The sequence below is a fragment of the Ranitomeya variabilis genome, chromosome 5 (genome assembly GCF_051348905.1).
Source record: "Ranitomeya variabilis isolate aRanVar5 chromosome 5, aRanVar5.hap1, whole genome shotgun sequence".
NCBI classification, from domain to species: Eukaryota; Metazoa; Chordata; class Amphibia; order Anura; family Dendrobatidae; genus Ranitomeya; species Ranitomeya variabilis.
The window spans coordinates 299,112,433-299,126,935 of record NC_135236.1 but is presented as its reverse complement, the minus strand read 5'-3'; the positions used below and the strand labels follow the sequence as shown (position 1 = coordinate 299,126,935).

At 46.9% G+C, this 14,503-nt stretch overlaps 1 protein-coding gene across 6 annotated transcripts in view; it reads right to left on the bottom strand.

The window, feature by feature from the left end:
- Positions 1–14,503, bottom strand: part of TASOR2 (transcription activation suppressor family member 2) — a 190,674-nt gene that overhangs the window by 26,818 nt on the left and 149,353 nt on the right. For all 6 annotated transcript variants that reach the window (XM_077264467.1, XM_077264464.1, XM_077264469.1 and 3 more), the window contains 2 exons: positions 10,158–13,739; positions 9,868–9,993 (listed from right to left, as the gene is read on the bottom strand). In XM_077264467.1, the coding sequence (XP_077120582.1) occupies positions 9,868–9,993; positions 10,158–13,739 (3,708 nt within the window). The remainder of the gene's footprint in view (positions 1–9,867; positions 9,994–10,157; positions 13,740–14,503) is intronic.

The window sequence follows — 14,503 nt, the reverse complement described above, 5'->3', positions numbered from 1 at the left end:
AGCTCAAAGGACCCTTAAAATTTTAAAGTTTTTAAAGTTTTAAATGTGGACTTGTTAGTTTTGATTGGGACACTTGGGAGCATTATTTTTATGGGGAGGCTCATAACATTACTTTTTAAGAGGGCATACGGACATTGCTAAGGAGCCAGTCAGGGGTCTTTATAAGGCTATGTTCACATGCTGCATTTTTAATGCAAATTTTAAGCTGTTTGTTACAGCAAAGTCTATGAGATTTCAGAAATCTAATGCTCACACTGATTTTATTTTCCTGACTGATTTGGAAAACTGTGGCATGTCACTCTCTGCGTATTTACAGTGTTTTTTTACCCTAGGAAATAATGGGTAAGTGCAAAAATTCAGGTATCAGTTTTTACTGCGTTTTAGGTGAAAAAAAATTAAGGAAGTTAAATCATGCTTTTTTGAGGGCCGCTAAACTTTATCAACATGCATAACAACCAACAAAAACGCAGCAAAAAAAATGCATCAAAACCTGCTTTTTGTAAGCAACGTCTTTACTGCCAAGAGAGCAGGTTTTGCCTGTGGAAGATAAAGCAAAAATGCAATATGTGAACACAGCCATAGAAAGAAATAAGTGCGAAAAGGCACTATGGAGTACAAGAGGTAGGAGAAAGCACAGTATGAAGAACATAAAGAGGGGAAGCATGGTAAGGAGAACATGGCGGGCGGAGGAATAGTATGAAGAACATGAGGGTGAGCTGGGTATGGAAAATGGAGAGGACCGTGTGGTGGTTTTCATTTATGAGGGGGTGCTGTGACATTTCACTAGAGCAGACAGCGTGGTGAGAAAATTTTATAGGAGAGAAATGTGTGGAGACTGTGTAACATAAGTGAGTGTGGGGTCATTTTTTGTGCAGGGAGTATAGTGAGGGACAATTATTTATTTAAGGGCATTGCAAAGGGCTTATTCAGGGCACAGCATGGGTGGTTACTTTTATTCAGGAAAATTATAATGACATTGTTATTTTTAAAGAGACTGTTTTGGGATGTGCTGCAGAAGACCGGAGAAGATGGAAGCCTCCAGAGACGAGATGTGAGAAGTCATCATGGAGTCAGGTACTTGGATCCAAGGTGCTTATACATTTGGTCCGTTGCAACCTATAAACGACCGCTGACCTGCTATATGAAGTTGATAGAAAGTTCCTTAATAGCCTGTTTAGACAGGATGTGGCCTCAGTTTCATGTGCAGAAAACGATAGTTAACGATCATTCTGAGCACAGCAGCACAATGTGTACACAGGAGAACGTGTTGCTGAGAACGATGATATACAAGGAGTCTTTCACCCCCCAAACTGCCAATTATTCTGCATACACATTTATATAGAAGACATAGCCCAGGCATACACAGTTTTAAACTTGCATTAATATTTTTTTTTTTTTATATATGCAAATGAGGGTGCTTTTGTGCACCTTTGGCGTGACCTATGCCTTGGTGCCCAGTTACACCCTCCTATTTGCATATTAAAGCCATTCCCTTTTAATAATTGACAGAGGTCCTTTGGCAAGAGTAAGTGCTGTCTAAAATAATTGCATTTCTGCGCATGTACCCTGACACTAAAGGAGCGCAGCAGGGCTCCGAGTGTCAGTGGGGGTGCGCACACATTGTGACTGCAAGCGCATTCTGTTGCCTGGTTGCTGACTGCTTTTGGCTAAGGACTCAATGAGGAGGAAGGTAGTTGAAGTGAGCAGACAACACCTCACAAAGTCTTGTTCCCTCCTCACCAAAGCCGTTCCCTCACTACTTCCAGATGCAGAGTGGCAGCCACAGACAGACAGGATCCAGGCATCAGAACGCACCCACAGCCATTGTGTGCACACTCGCACTGACACTTGGGAGGGTGCTGCTGGGCTCCTCCAGTGTGGGTGCACAAATGGAGACAGGTGAACTGATGTTAGTGATCCGCTGGTAAGAGAGAGCACATTATCAGTCAAGACAAGGAACTGGCTTTAAAAGAGAACCTGCCTCCAGATTTTCCCATATAAAGTACAGCCAGTACCCATAAGTCTCTGTTATAGCATTCAAGTCTGCTGTCTGTATGTCCCCAATCGCCTATGCAAGGCATGAAAAATAGGTTTTATTACATCCACAGATGGCACGGTCCAGCCAGATGGTTGTCCCTGGTCTTGATCCAACACCTCCTCCCTTCTTACAATTGCCATCCCCTTCCCGGCTTCATGTGGATGACGCGTCCTACATCAACATTGCACAGGCACACTTCTCTCTGCCCTGCATGCGCCAGCTTTACCTACGTGTCATCAGTGCTCTTTTGCCTTTCCTGGCTCATGCACACTACAGTACTTTGCTCTCAGGACAGAGAAGTGCGCCTGAGCAAGAGCGAGATTGGGGGGCCGCCATGATGACATAAAATGCGTCATCCACATGAAGCAGGACAACAATTTAACAAGTGAAGAGGCTTTGGATCAATATCAGAGACGCCCATCGGACCGGACCACGCTGCCTGTGCCTTGCATAGGGGATTGGAAACATATGTACAGCATTCTAGTATGCTGTAACAGAGGGCGTATAGGTGCTGGCCGTACTTTATATGGGGAAAGCCTGTTGACAGGTTCCTTTTAGTTTTCAAATGTTAGGTCAAAATGGTGCACCAAGGCTTAGGCCACAGCAAAAATGTACACAAGTGACTTCATGTGCATATTAAATGTCGCTTTTTCTGCAAATATTAGGCAAACCTGTATATGCCTGGCATTATTTTAGTATGGGCAACGGCCCCTATGTAAATCTTTATGCAGTCTAATTGTCATTTTGGGGAGACATACTACCCTTCAGTAAGCTTAAAATTCATTTCACCCAATGAATGAACGTTTTGCTCATGCATCGGGTGATCGACAGCCTGTTTAGATATATCGATAATCAGTTTCCCATTATCGGCTGCAATGTTAAAGGGGTTGTCAGGTCTAAAACTACAAATCAGCAAACATATAATTAGGATGAGACTGTATTTAGAAAATCACACTTAAAAATATGATCCCAAGGAGAGCCCAACTTGAATCCTTGTACAAATGTAACATGCCTTTATTGAAAATGTTGTAACATTGCTTTTTCAAAATTGTGCATCAAAATTTTGAATTTGACTCCTCAAAAAGGAGATTTTTGTGTACTCACCATAAAATCTCTTTCTCTTAGCCTCTAATTGGGGGACACAGGACCATGGGTGTTATGCTGCTGTCCACTAGGAGGCGACACTATGCATAATCTGAAAAAGATTAACCGTGGCTCCTCCTCTGCAGTATACACCCCTGGACGGCGTCAGCCTTCTCCAGTTTTGTGCAAAAGCAGTAGGAGGAACTTAACATGAATGACATAGACATGCCTATAAGAAGGCCACTATGTACGAGCTCAAAGAACAATATGTGAACTCAACAGTAACAACGGCCCGAAAAGGGCAACCGGGTGGGAGCTGTGTCCCCCAATTAGAGGCTAAGCGAAAGATTTTACGGTGAGTACACAAAAATCTCCTTTACTCTGTCGCCTCATTGGGGGGGACACAGGACCATGGGACGTCCTAAAGCAGTCCCTGGGTGGGAAGCAATGGACGAATATTGTGCAGACAGGCCCCTATACTTGGGGCACCGCCGCCTGCAGAACACATCTACCCAGGCTCGCTTCCGCTGAGGACTGGGTATGAACCCTGTATTGTTTAGTAAACGAGTGTGGGCTAGTCCAAGTGGCCGCTTTACACACTTGTTGTGCCGAAGCCTGGAGCCGAATGGCCCAGGAGGCCCCTACCGCCCGTGTAGAGTGTGCCGTAATACCGGCTGGAAGAGGAGAATTCTTAAGGCGGTAGGCCTCTTGTATGGTGGATGTGATCTTCCTGGCAAGGGTAGCTTTGGAAGCTGGGAGACCCTTGCGGCCGCCTTCCGGAAGAAGGAAAAGGGATCAGACCTCCGGAAGGACGCAGTCCTAGACACATATATACGCAATGCCCTGACAAGGTCAAGCGCATGCAGAGCCATCTCCACTCTATGAACCGGGAACGGACAAAGGGAAGGCAGAGAAATTTCCTCATTGAGGTGGAAGTTGGACACAACCTTCGGAAGGATGGGACCGTACGGAGAACTACCTTGTCCTGGTGAAAAACCAGGAAGGACCGTCTGCAGGAGAGTGCTGTCAGTTCAGACACCCTGCGTAGCGAGGCGATTGCCACCAGGAAAAAAAAACACCTTCTGGGAGAGAAGGCAGAGCGGGACCTCCTTAAGGGGTTCGAAGGGTGGTTCCTGCAATGCTGTCAGGACCAGGTTGAGGTCCCACGTTTCTAGTGGTCGTCTGTAGGGGGGAACCAATCGGGAAACCCACTGAAGAAAAGTCCTTACTCGCAGCTTGGTAGCAATGCGCCTTTGAAAAAAGGCACCGAGAGGGCTGACACCTGGCTCTTAGGCGAGCCCAGGGACAGCCTGGCCTCCAGACCCGATTGGAGAAAATACCAGGTAGTTCGGGGAGGGAAGAAGGGAATGGGGTCTGGCCGTGAGATTCTCACCAGGTAAAGAGAACTTTCCAAGTACGGTCATAGATCTTGGCAGAGGCTGGCTTCCGTGCCCTGATCATGGTCCTAATGACGTCCGTCGAGAGCCCTGCCTGGGTTAGAACCCAGGTTTCAAGGGCCATGCCGTCAAATTGAGAGCCCCTGAGTTCTGGTGGTAGAACGGGCCTTGTGATAGAAGATCAGGGCGGTCGGGGAGGCGCCAGGGGGCGTCTGCTGAAAGTTGTATGACGTCGTCGTACCATGTACGTCTGGGCCAGACCGTTGCGATTAAGATGGTTGGAACTCCATCTTGCTTGATCTTCCTCACCACTCTGGATAACAGGGGGAGAGGTGGAAAAATGTACAGAGGCTGGAACTGGGTCCAGTCCTGAACCAGAGCGTCTGCTCCGAGCGACCGCGGATCGTGTGTTCTGGCCATGAAGTTGGAGACCTTGGCATTGAAGTGGGATGCCATTAGGTCCACATCTGGGGTCCCCCAGCGATGGCAGATCTGACGAAAAATTTCGGGATGGAGAGACCACTCTCCCGAATCTATTCCTTGTCGTCTAAGGAAGTCTGCTTCCCAGTTGTCCACACCCTTAATGTGGACCGCCGAGAGAACCGAGCCTGTCCTCCACCGAGTGGAGGATGTGTGACAATTCTCGCATCGCCTGGGTACTGCGGGTCCCCCCTTGGTGATTCACATATGCCACAGTGGTGGCATTGTCCGATTGTATTCTGATGCGAGAGGCAGCCAGTAAGTGATGCAAGGCCCTCAATGCTAAGAGGATGGCACAAATTCCCAGGAAGTTGATGGGCATGGTCGCTTCCACTGGGGACCACTTGCCCTGTGCCCTGTGGTGTAGGTGCACTGCACCCCAACCCGTCAGGCTCGCATCGGTGGTCAGAACCTTCCACTGACCTTTGAGAAAGGATTTCCCCTTTGCTAGCGAGGTTGGCTTGAGCCACCAGTGCAGGGACCTCTTGGTTGACTACGTTAGCCGGAACTCCCTGTCGAGAGAGAAAGGGATTCATGTCCCAGGACATGAGAATGGCTAGTTGGAGAGGCCTGAGGTGAAACTGGGCCAAATTGGGACCGCTTCTATTGCTGCCCCCATCCTGACGAGGACTCATGGCAGACCGGAGAGATCGAGGGGGTTTGCGGAAGAGGATGCGAACTTCTAGGTGGAGAGCCAGTGCCTTGTGCCTGGGAAAGAGCACTAGACCCCTGGAGGTGTTGTATAGCATTCCCAGGAAGGTCAGAGACAGACTCAGGGTTGGCGATGACCTTTGTAGGTTGACTAACCAGCCCATGCGACTCAGTGTCGATTGTGATTGCGACGCTGAGCTCGCAGTCCTTGAAGGTAGGAGCCTTGATGAGTAGATCGTCCAGGTATGGAACGACTACTATGCCTCTGGAGTGCAGGACATCCATGGTGGCTGCCATGACCTTGGTAAACACTCTGGGAGCCGTGGCGAGTCCGAATGGGAGAGCCACGAACTGGTAGTGGTCCTGGTCGATTGCAAACCTGAGAAAACTGACGAGCAGGTGCAATCGGTATGAGCAGGTGCAATCGGTATATGTAGGTATGCGTCTTGTATTTCTATGAAGGCGAGATATTCTCCCTTCTCCATGGACGCAATGATGGACCGAAGGGGACTCCAGCGGAAGTGACGAACCCGTACATATTTGTTGAGTTGTTTTAGGTCCAGTATGGGCCGTACGCTGCCTCCTTTCTTGAGGACTACGAATAGATTGGAGTAGAACCCTCGGAAGCGCCCAGCCGTGGGAACCGGTACTATGACTCCTGCTTGAAGAAGCGAAGGAACCGCTTGGTGGAAGGCACGAGCCTTGGCTGGTGGTTTTGGGGGAACAGAGAGGAAGACTCGGTTCGGTGGGTTGGAGGTTGAACACTATCTTGTATCCGGAAGACAATAGTTCCCTGACCCACCTGTCTTCTGTAGTAGGCATCTAGACTTGCTGGAAGAGCAAAGTCGGCCGCCTACGGGTGGGATGTCTTCCGGGGTCCGTGAGTGAGGAAAAAATCTGAGGTTTACCTCCTTTGAGCTTTGACTGGCCTGCTTTTAACTGCCAGGTCTTGTCCGACCTTTGCGTCGACCATGAGATGTCCCTGTGTGGGGAACGGTTACGATTTTGTGCTGGACGCGAGACAGACCAGCCTGAGGAATTCTGAAAGGATCAGAATTGGCTTTGTTACACTTCTTGTAAGTGCGTATAGGTTTCAGTTGAGGGAGAGAGGTACTCTTCCCCCCCCCCCCCCCGGTGGCGTTGGATATCATTGTGTCCAACTTTTCACCGAAAGGTCACCCACTGAGATACGGGAGGTGCATGAGGGACTTTGAGGCTGCATCCGCTTTCCATTCCGCAACCAGAGGATACGCCGAATCGTGATGGCGTTTGATGCTATCCCTGCTACACCCCTTGCTGAATACAGAGCTGCATGAAGCATGTTATCTGCTACAACTGCTATTTGAACCGCTTGGTCCGACAGCTCAGGAGCAGATGCTTGGAGGCCAGCTTGTAAAATTTTTGGCCCAAGCCAGTATGGCCTTGGCAGCGCAAACTGAAGCGAACGCGGGAGCCAGGGAGGCCCCTGCCGCCTCGAAAATTGAACGAGCCATGCGTTCTAACTGCCGGTCTGCTGCGTCCCTGAGGGTTGAGCTATCTGGCAGTAAAAGGAGAGTCTGTGCTGCTAGTCTAGAGACTGGGGCGTCCACTTCGGGTAGATCTGTCCATTCCTTGGTGTCCTTCTGTGGGAAAGGGTACCTTGCCTCCAGATATTTGCGATTAGCAAATTTTTTCTCAGGCTGTGAGAGCTGCTCTATAAGGATCGCTTTAAACTCTGGGTGGTTAGAGAAAACCTTAGGCGGCGTCAGAGGTCCTTCAAAGGAAATCCTCTGGTGGCAGATCGCACCCGACGGATGGAAGAGATTATGTCCTCGACTAGCGCTGTATTGCTAGGGGGGATTGGGATCAGGGACCCCTCCGTTTCCCTGTCTGAGTCGGAGTCAAAGAAGCCTTCTGAATCCTGTGTATCACTGAGGCGTCCCCTGCTGGGTGAGCTGGGGAGGAGGCCTTCTCTGGTCGGGGACTGCGGAGATCTGCATTGTCTGCCCCTGGAAGGGGACGGTCTAGATGACTTGGAACTACGGTGTCTCTCCCTAGAAGGGGATGACCGTGTGCTATGGGATGACGCAGATGGACTTGACCTATGGGTCCACTTGCGTCCTGACCTAGACGTGGATGTGCTAGGTCGTTCTGTTCCTGAGTCAAGCTCTCCCTTTGCTGGGTAGCGGTCATAGCCGAGGCATGACCCTGCAGAGCCTGAAGCAATGTGGAGGTTTGGTTATCTATAGACTGCGTCCTAGATTGCGACCTGAGAGACCCATTCCGGCGTGGCATTAAACACCGAGGCATTGGCAGGGGCTTCTTGGGGCTCTGACGCAGTAGTCTGGATGCAGTCCTGGCAGCGCGTTACGTGCTGCCACTGGGGAGTGCGGTCCAGCAGGCTGTACAGAATGCATAATAGCAGTCCTGCCTGGTTCTCTTGGACCTTGAGCCCGGCATAGTGCACAGAGTGCAGAAGGGCTGCTATGCAAAGGACCTTACAGGGGTAGAGAAACCTGTAGGGGAGCCTTATAGGTAATATGGATTCACAGCCGAGTAAAACAACCCAGCTGTGATCTTACCCCACCAGTATGCCCCTAGGTCCAGCGCCGAAGATCCACAGTTTTGTGCCCCCCGGAGACTGGCTGGCCTGGTCCTGCTGACCAGGAGATGCAGGGTTAATCCTTGCTGCAGTAGAAATGGCCGTCGAGGAGAAGAGGCAGGGGGAGAAGGGGGCGGAGAGCTGAGAAAAAGGCGGCAAAGCTGTGTAAAAATGCGCCATTTCTGTCTCGATCCACCCTCCTTTATGACACTGTAGAGTGTCATATGTGTCATCCGGGGGGTGGGCCGGGGGGCAGAGGCGGTGGCTGCTACAGCTAGGCCGAAGCCTAAATTAGATGCCCGATGCCCAGAGAGGCTCCAGGCCGGCGCGGAAGTCTGGGGGGGGGGGGGGGGGTCGGATCTGAACCGGACCCCCCCGGATTTAAAGGCAGGATAGCGATGGGGCTGTAAGCGGGAGGGGGACCCTGTGAGGGGTCCCCCTGAGGCAGTATAGAGCTAGTGCTGCCGCAGAGACAGGGGCGCAGGGAGCCCTGTGTCTGTATGTGCCATGCCTCCCTGCACTCCCCCCGGCCCCGACAGGAGCCCACAGCTGGGCTGGGGTCCCTGGATGCAGGCGCAGTCTGCTGGCCCATTGCTGGGAGCTGTAGAATGCTGCTTGCACAGGCCCTACCTGAGAGGTCTCAACCTAATGCCCCCAGAGGGGGATTAGGAAGGGTGCTGTTGTCACCTTCAGGGGGCTTTATCCTCGCCTCGACCTCTACCCAGAAACCAAAAGGAATTGGGGAAGGAGTGGGAGTCTTGACTTCGAACCAGCACCCGAGGGACTGGGGAAGGAGCGGCATAGGGAATAGCCATCTCTACTTCAACCGGGCACCCCGTAATAGGGGGCCGAGGAAGGAGCCATGCCGGGAGTCTCACAGGAGACCCACTTTTCTTCATCTGTAATCCGTCGGGGAAAAAAAAGGAGTAAAAAATCTTAGGTGTGCCTCCTATGCGACACTATGCAAAAACTGGAGAAGGCTGACGCCGTCCAGGGGTGTATACTGCAGAGGAGCCACGGTTAATCTTTTTCAGATTATGCATAGTGTCGCCTTCTAGTGGACAGCAGCATAACACCCATGGTCCTGTGTCCCCCATTGAGGCGACAGAGTGAACAAAATATCAACAATCTTGTGACATATGAAATTAAAGCCTGTAGTATTCAAAACAAAACAATGACTCCCCCCATCGCTATCTTATTTCTAACCCTAGATATGATAAAAACTATCATATAGGCCCAAAATTCACACTTTCAAAAACTTTAGAAATCTATAAAAGAATGAACTAATGAAGATAAAAATGCTACACTTTTTTTTTGTAATTCACTAAAGTAGCACTTTACCCAAGACATTGGGTAAAATAAAAAAAAAATCCAGAATTGGATCACTTGACATGGAATGACCCCCATGGTAATATTATTTATTCACTGTGCAGTGGTAGTGGTCATTGTGTAATTGTAAATTTGGCAATATTGATCTTTTATAGTGTTTTAGTATGTAGGCAATACTTAGCCCAGTAACAATTATATATGTATACATTTTATTGTAAGTGGCGGGGTGAGGGAAAAGCACACGCATGGAAAAATACTTTGGGGCTTGGGCCCATGATGAATGCAAATTTATTCTACTCTGTACTTACCTTGTTTATGCAAGAAACTATATCTTCATTTTTTATGATGACTAAAAGCTGCTGATATTCACTTTGTTCATTGTTCAAGAAGTCCCATGGATCAATAGGAATATGACCATCCTTTACTAGTAAGCCCTGTGAAAGAAAAGACTTCTCACGTCATCTTATGTACTTAGGTTCTGTACATTTAGAAGGAATTTGGTTTCATCACAGTTCATCTTTCAAAACAAACTTTGTATTAATCACTCTAACTCTCTGTATTATGCTTATAATAAAGAGATACAAAATTGTATAATTACCTTAGCTGATGAGATGAAATCCCCATCATCAGTCTCATATATGTAAAAAGACAGTTTTTGCTCAGTCTCTCTTGCAACATTTTGTAACCTTGAGTGCAGACTCGTACACAGGTTTGATATAATGTTCTTAACAGATTGGGATTTGGAGGAAACCGGTACAGATATTCTTGCATACTGGCCACCTTCATCTGCCAGCTGACTGGCTGACGTTCTATCTACTGCAGCGTTACCCAAGCCAACACTACTCAAGTTTAAGTGATTGGATTGTACACACTCATTAAGGATGACAGAGATGTCAGGATTTGATTTGTCCGATGGAGTTTCATACCTTAACCGACTGAAGTGAAAGGGAGAATATCTTCGAGTTCTAACTTTTCTTGTAGTCCTTGAATAATAGATGGGTTCATCCCATAATTCATCCTCATAGTATGAACTATTGTATGTGTTTGAGTGTCTGCCATCATGCCTCCTAAAGTCTGTCCTGCGGTATGGGCAACGCACAGTAATAAGAAGAGGATTTTTACACTTCATTCTAGAATGTGAACAGCTAGGAATCCTCCTGGAGTCGAACAAAGTCTGAAAACGAGGTCCATATATGTACTTATCTTTCGACGACTTTCGTAAAATCTCCTTTAAATTACAAGTAAACCGTACATTTTCCATGTTAAGAGTGTTCTGAGTAAGATCATCTGACAATGTTCTGTTATCAGAGAAGACATGGTCCAAGTCAGACCTAGAAATCTCTCTGCGGACTGACCTTGTAGCACATTCAGGGTCTTTCATATTTCTAGTTACAGTAACACTCCCATGATTTGTCTTGTAATCTTGATCCTTTAGATGGTGTGACATATTTTCATCACTTTCATATAGACCCCTATTTGAACCAGACTGCTTTCTAAAGGACGTTTTTGTCCTATTTGAGGGAGTCAGCTCCTGAAGATGTTGCACTTCCTCTTGTAATAAACTGGATGGCTCAGGAATATCTTCTTGGAAATCTTTTTTATGTGAGAGAGGTTCTGTATATGAACGTATATATTCAATATCGTCATCAGAAGTTACAGACCAGCGATCATACTGTTCTTTACTTATACTTCCTGTATTTACTATGAAGCAAATATCAGGAACTTTTGGAGTTGGATCCTGCTCAATGCTGTCAGATACATCTTCAAAAGACGGCGATATTAAGCAGTTATCTTGAGGAGACATCACTTCTTCAAGGAACTCTGGTTCAATTAAGTTTTCATTTACCAATTCTTCTGGTGATGAACTATCTATTACAGGTTCTTCCGATATTACATCGCAATTCTCTATTATAGTTTCTTCTGCTACATCGAAATTTTCTTTTAAAGATTCTTCTGCCATTATGGCACAATTCTGCATTCTACATTCTTCAGTCTCAACAATGGAGTTCTCAACTGCAATTTCTTCAGCTTCAAGAATGCAATTCTCCATTGTGGAGACTTCAACATCTTCGGTTTCCATATTGCAATTCTCTATTGCAGGTTCTTCAACCTCAACGCTGCCATTCTCCATTGCAGATTCTTCAGCCTCAACGCTGCCATTCTCCACTGCAGGTTCTTCAGCCTCAAAGCCGCCATTGTCCACTGCAGGTTCTTCAGCCTCAAAGCTGCCATTGTCCACTGCAGGTTCTTCAGCCTCAAAGCTGCCATTCTCCACTGCAGATTCTTCAGCCTCAACGCTGTCATTCTCTACTGCAGGTTCTTCAGCCACAATGCTGCTATTCTCCACAGCAGGTTCTTCAGCCTCAATGCTGCCATTCTCCACTGCAGGTTCTTCAGCCTCAAACCTGCCATTCTCCACTGCAGATTCTTCAGCCTCAACGCTGTCATTCTCTACTGCAGGTTCTTCAGCCACAACGCTGCCATTCTCCACAGCAGGTTCTTCAGCCTCAAGGCTGCCATTCTCCACAGCAGGTTCTTCAGCCTCAAGGCTGCCATTCTCCACTGCAGGTTCTTCAGCCTCAAGGCTGCCATTCTCCACTGCAGATTCTTCAGCCTCAACGCTGCCATTCTCCACTGCAGGTTCTTCAGCCACAACGCTGCCATTCTCCACAGCAGGTTCTTCAGCCTCAAGGCTGCCATTCTCCACTGCAGGTTCTTCAGCCTCAACGCTGCCATTCTCCACTGCAGGTTCTTCAGCCTCAAGGCTGCCATTCTCCACTGCAGGTTCTTCAGCCTCAACGCTGCCATTCTCCACTGCAGGTTCTTCAGTTTCAACGCTGCCATTCTCCACTACAGTTTCTTCAGCCTCAACGCTGCCATTCTCCCCTGCAGGTTCTTCAGCCTCAGCGCTGCAATTCTCCACTCCATGTTCTTCAGCCTCAACACTAAAATTATCCACTACAGGTTTTTCAGCCTCAAAAATTAAATTATCCACTGCTGGTTCTTCAGCATCAACACTGTAATTCTCCATTGCAGGTTTTTCAGCCTCATTGTAATTCTCTACTGAAGGTTCTTTAACATCAACATTGCTATTCTCCATTACAGGTTTTTCAGGCTCAACATTACAATTTTCCATTGTAGGCTCTTCAACGACAACAGCAAGATTCTTTAAAGTGCTTATATTTTCATCAAGTGGAAGTACACTTTTTGCCTCATCCCGGACTTCATTTTTTTCACTTGTGAAGTCATTAGTGCTCTTTTCACCTTCAGACAAGACATTTTCAAAATTAAAACTAACCTGATGGCCAGCTATGGACCCTAAGCATATACGCTTTAATTTCGACAAGATTGCCTTTTTATTACTACTTGAACTCCTGCAGCTGTGCGTCAAGTCTTTGGCACTTCTGATTGGTTTTACAGTTGAACTGGCATCTCTGGTGGGGTCAAGCTGCTGCTTTTCTACAGATTGTTGTACACAATCCATTTCACTGTATCTTTTCATTAACTGATCACTGAAAGAACTTGTAATGTTTAAATGTAGCGTGGTTTCATTGGAGTCACTGACATCAGTTTCTCCCTCTAGCATATCCCTGCTTGTTTCTAAATGCACACATTCATTTACAACATTTTGACATGCAGGAGATTCAGATTTTGTAGATACATCATCAATTTGCATTTCAGCTGAACCAGACAGGTCAACTTTCTCATTTACAGTCTCCACCGAACATGAGCTATTTTGTATCTTTTCCATATCGCACGGTGTCCGAGATATAAGCAGGAGATTTCGGCTTTCAGCTAACATGTCCTTATCAACATGCTCTTCACATTCCATAGTACTTTCACTGCTGTCTTTTATATCAAGGTTTTTAAGTGAATAAATTATTGCAGTCTCATCTAAGTCAAACGATCTGACAGTAGTTGATGTGGGTTCATTTACTAAACATGCTTCATCATGGATTTCCTCTGCTTTCTCACGAGTGGAAGAATCCTCTTTTGTAGATGACTCAGATAGACTTTCCTCCAAATACTGTTTCATATCATGGTTTGATGTTTCCGATTCTTTTATTCCCTCATCAGTGGCTGCTACATTGGAAGAGTCAGCATTGTCATCAAAGAGGCGAGACTGGGCAATGCTCAGGGAAAGGAATGGTTTCTCTCTTGCTTCGTTTTCGGTTTCAACCTTTAAAAGAAATAAAACATTTAGGAACATTAATTGGCAAGGACCAAATACGCACTACGAAAAGTAATAAATGGCGAATTATGTACAGTAGCATAATTACAACCCAGAGATGGCTACAAAAATGTCTGCCTGGAACAAAAGGTTTCCTTACAGTGCTTTGTAACTCCATGTTTTTATAGATCATATGTAAAAGTTAAACACAAAAGTAATTAAAGGCATTGTCCCTTAGAACGTCGTGATTAACTATCCCTGTGTGGCCCATTCAAAAAACTTAAACCATAATCAGGTTCCTCGCATCATGTTCTCATACGCTTTATGCATTAATAGCCCTCTGTGTCTGTACTGTTACATACTTAGGCTGAAATCCGGTTCATGCAGCTTTACATGAACACCCGATCCTTACACTATGGCTGGTCCGAACAATGAAAGCAATTGTTACCATCCACCTCTCATGTCTCCCCTTTTTCCTCATAGATTGTAAGCTTGCGAGCTGGGCCCTCATTCCTCTTGGTATCTGTTTTGATCTATGTGTTTATTGCTATGCTGTAATGTCTATAGTCTGTACAAGTCCCCTCTATAATGTAAAGTGCTGCGGAATATGTTGGCGCTATATAAATAAAATTATTATTATAATTTTATATTAGAGACATACCATTTCTTTATCGCTTCATTGGGGGACAGAGGACAACCATGGGTGTATGCTGCTGCTGCTAGGAGGCTGACACTATGCAAAAAAAGGAAAAAGGCGTAGCTCCTCCCGGCAG